Genomic DNA, 11,030 nt, shown 5'->3' with positions numbered 1-11,030 from the left:
TAAAACTAAGAGTGAATCATCACACTAGTAAAGTACATAGAAATTATGTTTTCATTCGCAATGTTGACTGTTATTGGTTGGGAGTTATTCAAATCTATGACAACGGATATGTGTTATTGGGCTGGAAAACCCAGAGGAGCTGATATTTTCATTGAAATTGAAAGAATACCAGCAGCTATCCAGGAGGTTCCGGCAACGGAGCAGATATTTACATTCGGAAGTCCCCTTTCCCCTTATGCAAGTAGGTGCGGGCGCAGCAGCTACAGGCCTCATGATGTTTGGACTTATGATGTTTGGATACCGTAAGTATAAGGCCCATTTGAAAGGCGAAATCGATTCGCTAAATGATGCCCTTGAGGACAGAGATAAGGAGATCGCTTCTCTGCAAAGGGTAAATCTGGAAAGGGAAGGGAAAATTTCTTCTCTGAATGATGCCCTTGAGGACAGAGATAAGGAGATCTCTTCTCTGCAAAGGGTAAATCTGGAAAGAGAAGAGGAAAATTCTTCTCTGAATGATGCCCTTGAGGACAGAGATAAGGAGATCGCTTCTCTGCAAAGGGTAAATCTGGAAAGAGAAGAGGAAATTTCTTCTCTGAACGATGCCCTTGAGGACAGGGATAGGGAGATCTCTTCTCTGCAAAGGGTGAATCTGGAAAGAGAAGAGGAAATTTTTTCTCTGAACGATGCCCTTGAGGGCAGGGATAGGGAGATCTCTTCTCTGCAAAGGGTAAATCTGGAAAGAGAAGAGGAAATTTCTTCTCTGAACGATGCCCTTGAGGGCAGGGATAAGGAGATCTCTTCTCTGCAAAGGGTGAATCTGGAAAGAGAAGAGGAAATTTCTTCTCTGAATGATGCCCTTGAGGACAGAGATAAGGAGATCGCTTCTCTGCAAAGGGTAAAATCTGGAAAGGGAAGGGAAAATTTCTTCTCTGAATGATGCCCTTGAGGACAGAGATAAGGAGATCTCTTCTCTGCAAAGGCTGAATCTGGAAAGAGAAGAGGAAATTTCTTCTCTGAACGATGCCCTTGAGGACAGGGATAGGGAGATCTCTTCTCTGCAAAGGGGTGAATCTGGAAAGAGAAGAGGAAATTTCTTCTCTGAACGATACCCTTGAGGGCAGGGATAAGGAGATCTCTTCTCTGCAAAGGGTGAGTCTGGAAAGGGAAGAGGAAATTTCTTCTCTGAACGATGCCCTTGAGGGCAGGGATAAGGAGATCTCTTCTCTGCAAAGGGTGAATCTGGAAAGAGAAGAGGAAATTTCTTCTCTGAACGATGCCCTTGAGGGCAGGGATAAGGAGATCACTTCTCTGCAAAGGGTGAATCTGGAAAGGGAAGGGAAAATTTCTTCTCTGAACGATGCCCTTGAGGGCAGGGATAAGGAGATCTCTTCTCTGCAAAGGGTGAATCTGGAAAGGGAAGAGGAAATTTCTTCTCTGAACGATACCCTTGAGGGCAGGGATAAGGAGATCTCTTCTCTGCAAAGGGTGAATCTGGAAAGGGAAGAGGAAATTTCTTCTCTGAACGATGCCCTTGAGGGCAGGGATAAGGAGATCTCTTCTCTGCAAAGGGTGAATCTGGAAAGGGAAGGGAAAATTTCTTCTCTGAACGATGCCCTTGAGGGCAGGGATAAGGAGATCACTTCTCTGCAAAGGGTGAATCTGGAAAGGGAAGAGGAAATTTCTTCTCTGAACGATGCCCTTGAGGACAGGGATAGGGAGATCTCTTCTCTGCAAAGGGTGAATCTGGAAAGAGAAGAGGAAATTTCTTCTCTGAACGATACCCTTGAGGGCAGGGATAAGGAGATCTCTTCTCTGCAAAGGGTGAATCTGGAAAGGGAAGAGGAAATTTCTTCTCTGAACGATGCCCTTGAGGGCAGGGATAAGGAGATCACTTCTCTGCAAAGGGTGAATCTGGAAAGGGAAGGGAAAATTTCTTCTCTGAACGATGCCCTTGAGGGCAGGGATAAGGAGATCTCTTCTCTGCAAAGGGTGAATCTGGAAAGGGAAGAGGAAATTTCTTCTCTGAACGATACCCTTGAGGGCAGGGATAAGGAGATCTCTTCTCTGCAAAGGGTGAATCTGGAAAGGGAAGAGGAAATTTCTTCTCTGAACGATGCCCTTGAGGGCAGGGATAAGGAGATCTCTTCTCTGGCAAAGGGTGAATCTGGAAAGGGAAGGGAAAATTTCCTTCTCTGAACGATGCCCTTGAGGACAGAGATAAGGAGATCTCTTCTCTGCAAAGGCTGAATCTGGAAAGAGAAGAGGAAATTTCCTTCTCTGAACGATGCCCTTGAGGACAGGGATAGGGAGATCTCTTCTCTGCAAAGGGTGAATCTGGAAAGAGAAGAGGAAATTTCTTCTCTGAAACGATACCCTTGAGGGCAGGGATAAGGAGATCTCTTCTCTGCAAAGGGTGAATCTGGAAAGGGAAGAGGAAATTTCTTCTCTGAACGATGCCCTTGAGGGCAGGGATAAGGAGATCTCTTCTCTGCAAAGGGTGAATCTGGAAAGGGAAGGGAAAATTTCTTCTCTGAACGATGCCCTTGAGGACAGAGATAAGGAGATCTCTTCTCTGCAAAGGCTGAATCTGGAAAGAGAAGAGGAAATTTCTTCTCTGAACGATGCCCTTGAGGACAGGGATAGGGAGATCTCTTCTCTGCAAAGGGTGAATCTGGAAAGAGAGAGGAAATTTCTTCTCTGAACGATACCCTTGAGGGCAGGGATAAGGGAGATCTCTTCTCTGCAAAGGGGTGAATCTGGAAAGGGAAGAGGAAATTTCTTCTCTGAACGATGCCCTTGAGGGCAGGGATAAGGAGATCTCCTTCTCTGCAAAGGGTGAATCTGGAAAGGGAAGGGAAAATTTCTTCTCTGAATGATGCCCTTGAGGACAGAGATAAGGAGAATCTCTTCTCTGCAAGGGTGAATCTGGAAAGAGAAGAGGAAATTTCTTCTCTGAACGATGCCCTTGAGGACAGGGATAGGGAGATCTCTTCTCTGCAAAGGGTGAATCTGGAAAGAGAAGAGGAAATTTCTTCTCTGAACGATACCCTTGAGGGCAGGGATAAGGAGATCTCTTCTCTGCAAAGGGTGAATCTGGAAAGGGAAGAGGAAATTTCTTCTCTGAACGATGCCCTTGAGGGGCAGGGATAAGGAGATCTCTTCTCTGCAAAGGGTGAATCTGGAAAGAGAAGAGGAAATTTCTTCTCTGAACGATGCCCTTGAGGGCAGGGATAAGGAGATCACTTCTCTGCAAAGGGTGAATCTGGAAAGGGAAGGGAAAATTTCTTCTCTGAACGATACCCTTGAGGGCAGGGATAAGGAGATCTCTTCTCTGCAAAGGGTGAAATCTGGAAAGGGAAGAGGAAATTTCTTCTCTGAACGATGCCCTTGAGGGCAGGGATAAGGAGATCTCTTCTCTGCAAAGGGTGAATCTGGAAAGGGAAGAGGAAATTTCTTCTCTGAACGATGCCCTTGAGGGCAGGGATAAGGAGATCTCTTCTCTGCAAAGGGTGAATCTGGAAAGGGAAGAGGAAATTTCTTCTCTGAACGATGCCCTTGAGGGCAGGGATAAGGAGGTCTCTTCTCTGCAAAGGGTGAATCTGGAAAGAGAAGAGGAAATTTCTTCTCTGAACGATACCCTTGAGGGCAGGGATAAGGAGGTCTCTTCTCTGCAAAGGGTGAATCTGGAAAGGGAAGAGGAAATTTCTTCTCTGAACGATGCCCTTGAGGGCAGGGATAAGGAGGTCTCTTCTCTGCAAAGGGTGAATCTGGAAAGGGAAGAGGAAATTTCTTCTCTGAACGATGCCCTTGAGGGCAGGGATAAGGAGGTCTCTTCTCTGCAAAGGGTGAATCTGGAAAGAGAAGAGGAAATTTCTTCTCTGAACGATGCCCTTGAGGACAGGGATAACGAGATCTCTTCTCTGCAAAGGGTGAATCTGGAAGAGAAGAGGAAATTTCTTCTCTGAACGATGCCCTTGAGGACAGAGATAAGGAGATCTCTTCTCTGCAAAGGGTAAATCTGGAAGGAGAAGAGGAAATTTTCTTCTCTGAATGATACCCTTCAGGACAGAGATAATGAGATCTCTTCTCTGAAAAGGACAAATCTGAAGAAAGAAAATGAACTTCTAGAGATGGAAGAACGTCTTAGGGAACAAGAAAATAACAGGATTATTCAGCAGACTGTAGAAGCAGCTCTGAATACCCAGATAGCCGAGCTTGCATTAGAGGCTCATGGTTTACTACAAGCTCTCAATGGGAAAACTAATTTGATTGATAAACTTGAGAAGCAGCAGGAATTACTACAGGAACAGGTGATTGCAGCAAACGCTGAAAATGCTGCATTGAGAGAGCTAGCCACTGACCAAAATGAACAATTGGTAAAGAAACAGGACGAATTTTTCAAAGTTGGAGACAGTAATCGGAGGAAAAAAACAAACAATTGGAAGAAGATCGACTGGTGATAGATGAATTGGAAAACCAAGAAAAATTAGCGGCTGATAGAGAGAAGATATTACAGGACGAAATTCGGTGTCTAAGAGCTAATGTACAGGTGATGAATGAAGTACTTAATGACTTGAAAAAGAGAAATTTAGACAATTATAAACTCACACAAGAACTAAAATTGTTGCTTAATGAGGCCAAAAAAGATCGCTATATAATTGAGGTAGAAAATGCAGCCAAAGTGGAGGAGCTGGAAGGTAAAAAACTCTTCACTTCATGAGCAAGTCCGAAATCTAGAACAACAAAAGGCTGATATACAACAGGAAAAGGAATTGGTTGGAATTCAACTCCAGGAAATAGAAGCAGCTTTGAATACCCAGATAGCCGAGCTTGCATTAGAGGCAAATGGGTTACTACAAGCTCTCAATGGGAAAACTATTTTGATTGATAAACTTGAGAAGCAGCAGGAATTACTACAGGAACAGGTGATTGCAGCAAACGCTGAAAATGCTGCATTAAGAGAGCTAGCCACTGACCAAAAGGAACAATTGGTAAAGAAACAGGACGAATTTTCAAGTTGGAGACAGTAATTGAGGAGAAAAACAAACAATTGGAAGAAGATCGACTGGTGATAGAAGAATTGGAAAACCAAGAAAAATTAGCGGCTGATAGAGAGAAGATAATACAGGACGAAATTCGGTGTCTAAGAGCTAATGTACAGGTGATGAATGAAGTACTTGATGACTTGAAAAAGAGAAATTTAGACAATTATGAACTCACACAAGAACTAAAATTGTTGCTTAATGAGGCCAAAAAAGATCGCAACATACTTGAGGTAGAAAATGCAGCCAAAGTGGAGGAGCTGGAAGGTAAAAACTCTTCACTTCATGAGAAAGTCCTAAATCTAGAACAACAAAAGGCTGATATACAAAAGGAAAAGGAATTGGTTGGAATTCAGCTCCAGGAAATAGAAGCAGCTTTGAATACCCAGATAGCCGAGGCTTGCATTAGAGGCAAATGGGTTACTACAAGCTCTCAATGGGAAAAACTATTTTGATTGATAAACTTGAGAAGCAGCAGGAATTACTACAGGAAAAGGTGATTGCAGCAGATGCTGAAAATGTTGAATTGAGAGAGCTGGCCACTGACCAAAAGGAACAATTGGTAAAGAAACAGGAAGAATTTTCAAAGTTGGAAACAGTAATCGAGGAAAAAAACAAACAATTGGAAGAAGATCGACTAGAAATAGAAGATTTTGAACGACAAGCAAAATTAGCAGCTGATAGAGAGAAGATCTTACAAGACGAAATTCAGTGTCTAAGAGGTAAAGTACAGGTGATGAATGAAGTACTTGATGACTTTGAAAAAGAGAAAATTTAGATAATTATAAACTCACACAAGAACTAAAATTGTTGCTTAATGAGGCAAAAAAAGATCGCAACATACTTGAGGTAGAAAATGCAGCCAAAGTAGAGCAATTGGAAGGTGAAATCTCTACACTTCACGAACAAGTCCTAAATCTAAAACAGCAACTGGCTGACATACAAAAGCAAAAGGATATGGTTGAAATTCAGCTCCAGGAAATAGATGCAGTTACGAACCTACTTATAGTCAACCTGGAATTTGAAATATCTAGTTTACATCAAGATCTCAACTTAAGAATTGATGTAATTAGAAAACTAGAAAATGATCATACCAGGCTTTTTGAAGAAATGGCTATCGATAAAAGAAAAGTAGAGGAACTTAACAATGCCCTTGAGGAGAGAGATAATGAGATCTCTTCTATGAAGAAGATAATTCAGGAAAATGAGGAAAAAGCTAAAAAAATGGAAGAGCAATTGAAAGAAGAACAGGAAGAGAGAAGGAAAGGAGAAGAGGAACAACGTCATACCCTTGAGGAGAGGGAGAATGAGATCTTCTTTCTGAAAAAGACAATCCTGGAGAAAGAAAAGGAGATTCAAATCATGGAAGAAAGGCTTGAAATAAATGAAGTAAAAAGGGGCATTCAGAAGAAAAAAATTGATTTTCTTTTGAAGGAAATAGAGGAAAAAATAGCCCAAATAAACCGAATTAATCTTGAACAGGAACTTGGAAAACGAACAACCAGGGAAGCAAGATATGGAGTAAAAGAAGTTACTTCCATCTAGAGACAGACGAGAAGAGGAAGGAATTTGAAGCGTCGCACCAATCACTAGAGGAGAAGGAAGTTCTACAAGATAAGATGACCCAAACAGAGTTCCACGAATCAAGACCTGGGAAGGATATTTTCGACGCCATCCGAGAGGAGAAGCAGAAGCAATGGGTAGACTACAGAAGAAATCAGGACGAAAGAGAGGTATGGTTACAAAACTATTTGATGCTTGTGGTCAGGTTGTGAGCAATTTTATCAGAGAAGATATCATCCCAGAGAAAGAAAACGAGGATAGTGAAAATTAAATAACTCCAAAATTCAAAATATAAAACCTAAAAATCCAAAAAAAAAATACAAACTAGAAAATCCAAAAAAAAAAAAAACATAAAAACTAGAAAATCCAAAAAAAAATATAAAAACTAAAATTCTAAAAAAAATATTAAAAAAAAAAAACATAAAAACTAGAAATATCGCCAAAAAAATATAAAAACTAGAAAAAAAATAAAAACTAGAAAACCCAAAGAAAGAAACAGGAGATGGAAGGAGGGGAAACAACAAGATGGCGACTGTTTTCAAGGACCAGAATTTCAGGATATTTGGACTGACTGACTACCCAGCTTGAAGGACGCTTGGATGGATGGCCCAGCTTGAGCAGATACAAGATTAATTCTCCAGCTTGAACGATACTTGGAATAATCTGGAGGACTGGCACTGCAGAGGGAAGAAACCTGGCTGATTCTAGTATGCTATGTACCTTGATGGGGTGTACAGGACCTTTGTCAAGTGTACAAATGGTCGGATATCTAGATCTATTCTTTTGGATACCAACCTTCGGGTGGTTCTGGGGGAATAATCTAGAAGACCGGCTCTGCAGAGGGATGAAGCTGGGATTCTTCTAGTATGCAGTCTTGTCCTTATAGGTTGGCCCAAGATAGTTCAGCTGGGGAAGGAAGCTGTGCCTCTGGTGAGGTGTTCATCCAATGGCTGTTTATAGAGAGCTGGGAGCAGAGACAAAAAAAATATATATATATATAAAAACTACATATCTAAAAATAAAATATTAAGAAAAAATAAAAAAATATAAAAACTGAAAATAAAAAAAAAAATATAAAAACTATAAAATCCAAAAAAATAAAAAAATAAAAACTAGAAAAACCCAAGAAAGAAGCAGGAGATGGAAGGAGGAAACAACAAGATGGCGACTGTTTGCCAGGACCAGAATTTCAGGATATTTGGACTGACTGACTACCCAGCTTGAAGGACGCTTGGATGGATGGCCCCAGCTTGAGCAGATACAAGATTAATTCTCCAGCTTGAACGACACTTGGAATAATCTGGAGGACTGGCACTGCAGAGGGAAGAAACCTGGCACATTCTAGTATGCTATGTACCTTGATGGGGTGTACAGGACCTTTGTCAAGTGTACAAATGGTCGGATATCTAGATCTATTCTTTTGGATACCAACCTTCGGGTGGTTCTGGGGGAATAATCTAGAACACCGGCTCTGCAGAGGGAATGAGCTAGGCTTCTTCTAGTATGCAGTCTTGTCCTTATAGGTTAGTCCAAGTTAGTTCAGCTGGGGAAGGAAGCTGTGTCTCTGCTGAGGTGTTCATCCAATGGCTGTTGATGGAGGGCTGGGAGCAGTCAGTTTTGGTCGTAAGGATGCTTAGCTTGAATGTCGTCATCAGAACACAACTGACTATTGATAGGCTAGGTGGAGTAAGGGAAGTGGGCCGAAACCTATTTCAGTATAAAGGGGCTACCTCTGGCGTGGCGTAAAAACCCGTAAGTTCAAAGCCCAGAACACTGAAGTAGGTTTCAAGTGGCTTCTCTTGTCCCCCCCTGCCTTTGTGTTCCATGGCAAGTGAAATATCATTGTAGAATTGAGGCAAAAGAGGAGGGAAGGAGGGGTCGTGGGAACCAAGCCTGCAAACATGAAAGTAGGCAAAACCCACCTGATGAGCCCTTTGGTTAGGGCGAAACCCTTATTTACATATATATATATATATATATGTATGTATATATGTATATATATATATATATATATATATATTATATTCATGTATATATATAAATATATATATATATATACATATATATTTAATATATATTTTATATATGTATATATTATATATCTGTATATATGCATATATATACATATATATACATGTACACATACATACATACATTTAATATATATATATATATATATATATATGATAAATTTTGCACATTTTTACGTGTTTTTCATATTCAAATAAGCCATATATATTTTTGATACATTAATGTCTGGATTCTCTTAACGACCTTGGGATCAGAGCCCCAGGCGAAATCACACAAAGACAAGAGCTTGGCTCCGGCCGGGAATCGAACCCTGTCTATACAAGCTTGCCGACCAGGGTTCGATTCCCGGCGGAGCCAAGCTCTTGTCTTTGTGTGATTTCGCCTGGGGCTCTGATCCCGAGGTCGTTAAGAGAATCCAGACATTAATGTATCAAAAATATATATGGCTTATTTGAATATATATATATATATATATATATATATATATGGTACTTTATGTTTATAATTTGAAGACAGAATCTGTCTGGGCACATTCTGCTCCAGATAGTTTTTAGGATAACAGGATAACATTTACGTTCTCCGTTTATTAGTTGATGTCGTAACGTGTTTTGTCCAAATAATTAATGAAAAAACGCTAATGCAATTTTCTTCTTATCCTACTATCGAGCAAAGACTGTCCGAAAAGATGCTGTTTGTGAATTTTGCGATGCTACTAAGATGTCTACTCCAATATGAACATATATGTATGTGTATAGATAGATAGATAGATATGTGTAGAATTCACGAAACTTGACATGTGACAAACTTCTGGGGACCAACTGCCTCTCTCTTCAGGTAGTTCAACACCTCTGAAGAGGGAACAGTACGCCCTTTAAAAGGCTTATAAAGATTAATCTCTCAAATAAATTTCTTTGAATTGTTGGTTTTAATCAAGAACTTACAACAAAGTTATAATATCATTACTAGCTAAGCTACACCCTAAGTTGTAAAAACAGGGTGGTCTAAACCTCTGATTTCATCTAATGACTTCGTCAGCTACCTTTCACAATTTCCCTTCAATCATCGTCCTCTCTCTCTCTCTCTCTCTCTCTCTCTCTCTCTCTCTCTTTGGGACTAAACGAAACCCTATAGTAACCAAAAGTTTGCATCGGCAAAACCCCATTAAGCTTAAGCATTCAGATCTTTTGTACCTCAATCTTGAGGTGTCCCATGACCGAGACAAGGACCTTCCATTATATACTTACAGGGTTGAAATAGGATACGAATTATAAGCACGAAAATTGTATGATTTAATGAGTATTCCAAAATGAGGAAAATATATATAATCCAGAAATCATGGTTGATATGGATGGTTAATCAGATCATGACAAATCCCTTAAGCCAGGTATGGAATTGTGAACTTAGGTCATATGGAAAACCTGTTGTTGTACCATAAAGTGAAAGTAAGGTTAGACAACAACAGAGAAAACAGAGAAGAAATCTAAAACAGCCATAAAGTTTATGGCTTAAAAAATATGTGCAGCTAGGAAACAAAAGGGTGACGAAAAAACCATGAGTATTGCCTGCAGAGCACCTCGTGAAATGAAATGACAGCAATGCCCCTCTACTACACTGTTAAAAAATTGCCATAAAAAAAACGGGTAAAAAATCATGGAATAAATGTTATCGGGCATTTACCGATTTAAAAACGGCTATGTTGGCGAAAAGGAGTGGTATTACGGTCACCAACTTATAAAAGATAATAAAAAAGTAGGTTAAAAATTACTGTTGCCTGTATTATACTGAGATAGGGCTGAGAACAGTAAATTTTAACGGAGAATTTCGGATTAAAATTACGGTTTTTTAAGAGTTTAGGTAATCCAAGCTAACTCCCCCCTCTGCCACATTGAAATAATCTTTGCTAAACCTTCACAATATGGGTAGGTCAGTGGAAATTCTTTTCCAAAAGTTCTTGAACAATATTTACGTTTCTATTTGACTGTAGAGTTCCATAGATTATTTCCGTTGCCCTGTAATCAGGAGGTCTTTATGCATCCCACCAGAAAGGAAAATGATATTAGTATCTGGATAGAAGATATCTGATGTCCATGGAAAGCTTGAGGGTAAAACATAGTTATGATATAGATGAAGACCTGTACGGCCTTTAAAATCTTAATTAAAACATGGGTGTCTAATATCCTGCTTGACACAGTTAACATATACACATCCTCCAGTCAAGAAAAGACATTTTGAGAACCAGCTATTACCAAAGACAGGGAAATAAACTACGATAAAATGATATTCAAAATCATTTCCCTCAGTAAAAGATGAAGAAACTCCACTTGAAGAGTGTCATAACAATAAACAATTCACTTTCACCTCTACAAAAACCAAAAACTTGATTATACCCAACAT

General features: G+C 40.1%; 2 protein-coding genes across 2 annotated transcripts; both read left to right on the top strand.

Annotated features, from left to right (window-relative positions):
• Window positions 1–235: 235 nt before the first annotated feature.
• Window positions 236–2,701, top strand: LOC137637103 (myosin heavy chain, clone 203-like). The gene is made up of 2 exons (XM_068369396.1): window positions 236–643; window positions 2,381–2,701. Exons 1-2 carry the CDS (start codon window positions 236–238, stop codon window positions 2,699–2,701), a joined length of 729 nt encoding a protein of 242 aa, XP_068225497.1.
• An 89-nt stretch (window positions 2,702–2,790) lies between these two features.
• On the top strand, window positions 2,791–6,587 carry LOC137637102 (putative leucine-rich repeat-containing protein DDB_G0290503). Its single transcript, XM_068369395.1, has 5 exons — window positions 2,791–3,003; window positions 4,065–4,376; window positions 4,794–4,991; window positions 5,162–5,453; window positions 5,842–6,587. Exons 1-5 carry the CDS (start codon window positions 2,791–2,793, stop codon window positions 6,585–6,587), a joined length of 1,761 nt encoding a protein of 586 aa, XP_068225496.1.
• Window positions 6,588–11,030: the final 4,443 nt, after the last annotated feature.

The sequence above is a fragment of the Palaemon carinicauda genome, unplaced genomic scaffold, assembly GCF_036898095.1.
Source record: "Palaemon carinicauda isolate YSFRI2023 unplaced genomic scaffold, ASM3689809v2 scaffold535, whole genome shotgun sequence".
Taxonomy (NCBI): Eukaryota; Metazoa; Arthropoda; class Malacostraca; order Decapoda; family Palaemonidae; genus Palaemon; species Palaemon carinicauda.
Note: the sequence above shows the minus strand (reverse complement) of the source record. Positions and strands in the feature narration are given on the sequence as shown.

What these genes read in the sequence shown, in the direction of transcription:
- LOC137637102 (XM_068369395.1), top strand. Translation starts at nt 2,791, where the DNA reads ATGCCCTTGAGGGCAGGGATAAGGAGATCTCCTTCTCTGCAAAGGGTG. An exon ending in AGATCTCTTCTCTGCAAAGG is followed by an intron (nt 3,004 to 4,064) that starts GTGAATCTGGAA and finishes GATACCCTTCAG; the next exon opens with GACAGAGATAATGAGATCTC. An exon ending in CTGACCAAAATGAACAATTG is followed by an intron (nt 4,377 to 4,793) that starts GTAAAGAAACAG and finishes ATTCAACTCCAG; the next exon opens with GAAATAGAAGCAGCTTTGAA.
- LOC137637103 (XM_068369396.1), top strand. Translation starts at nt 236, where the DNA reads ATGCAAGTAGGTGCGGGCGCAGCAGCTACAGGCCTCATGATGTTTGGA. An exon ending in AGATCTCTTCTCTGCAAAGG is followed by an intron (nt 644 to 2,380) that starts GTGAATCTGGAA and finishes GATACCCTTGAG; the next exon opens with GGCAGGGATAAGGAGATCTC.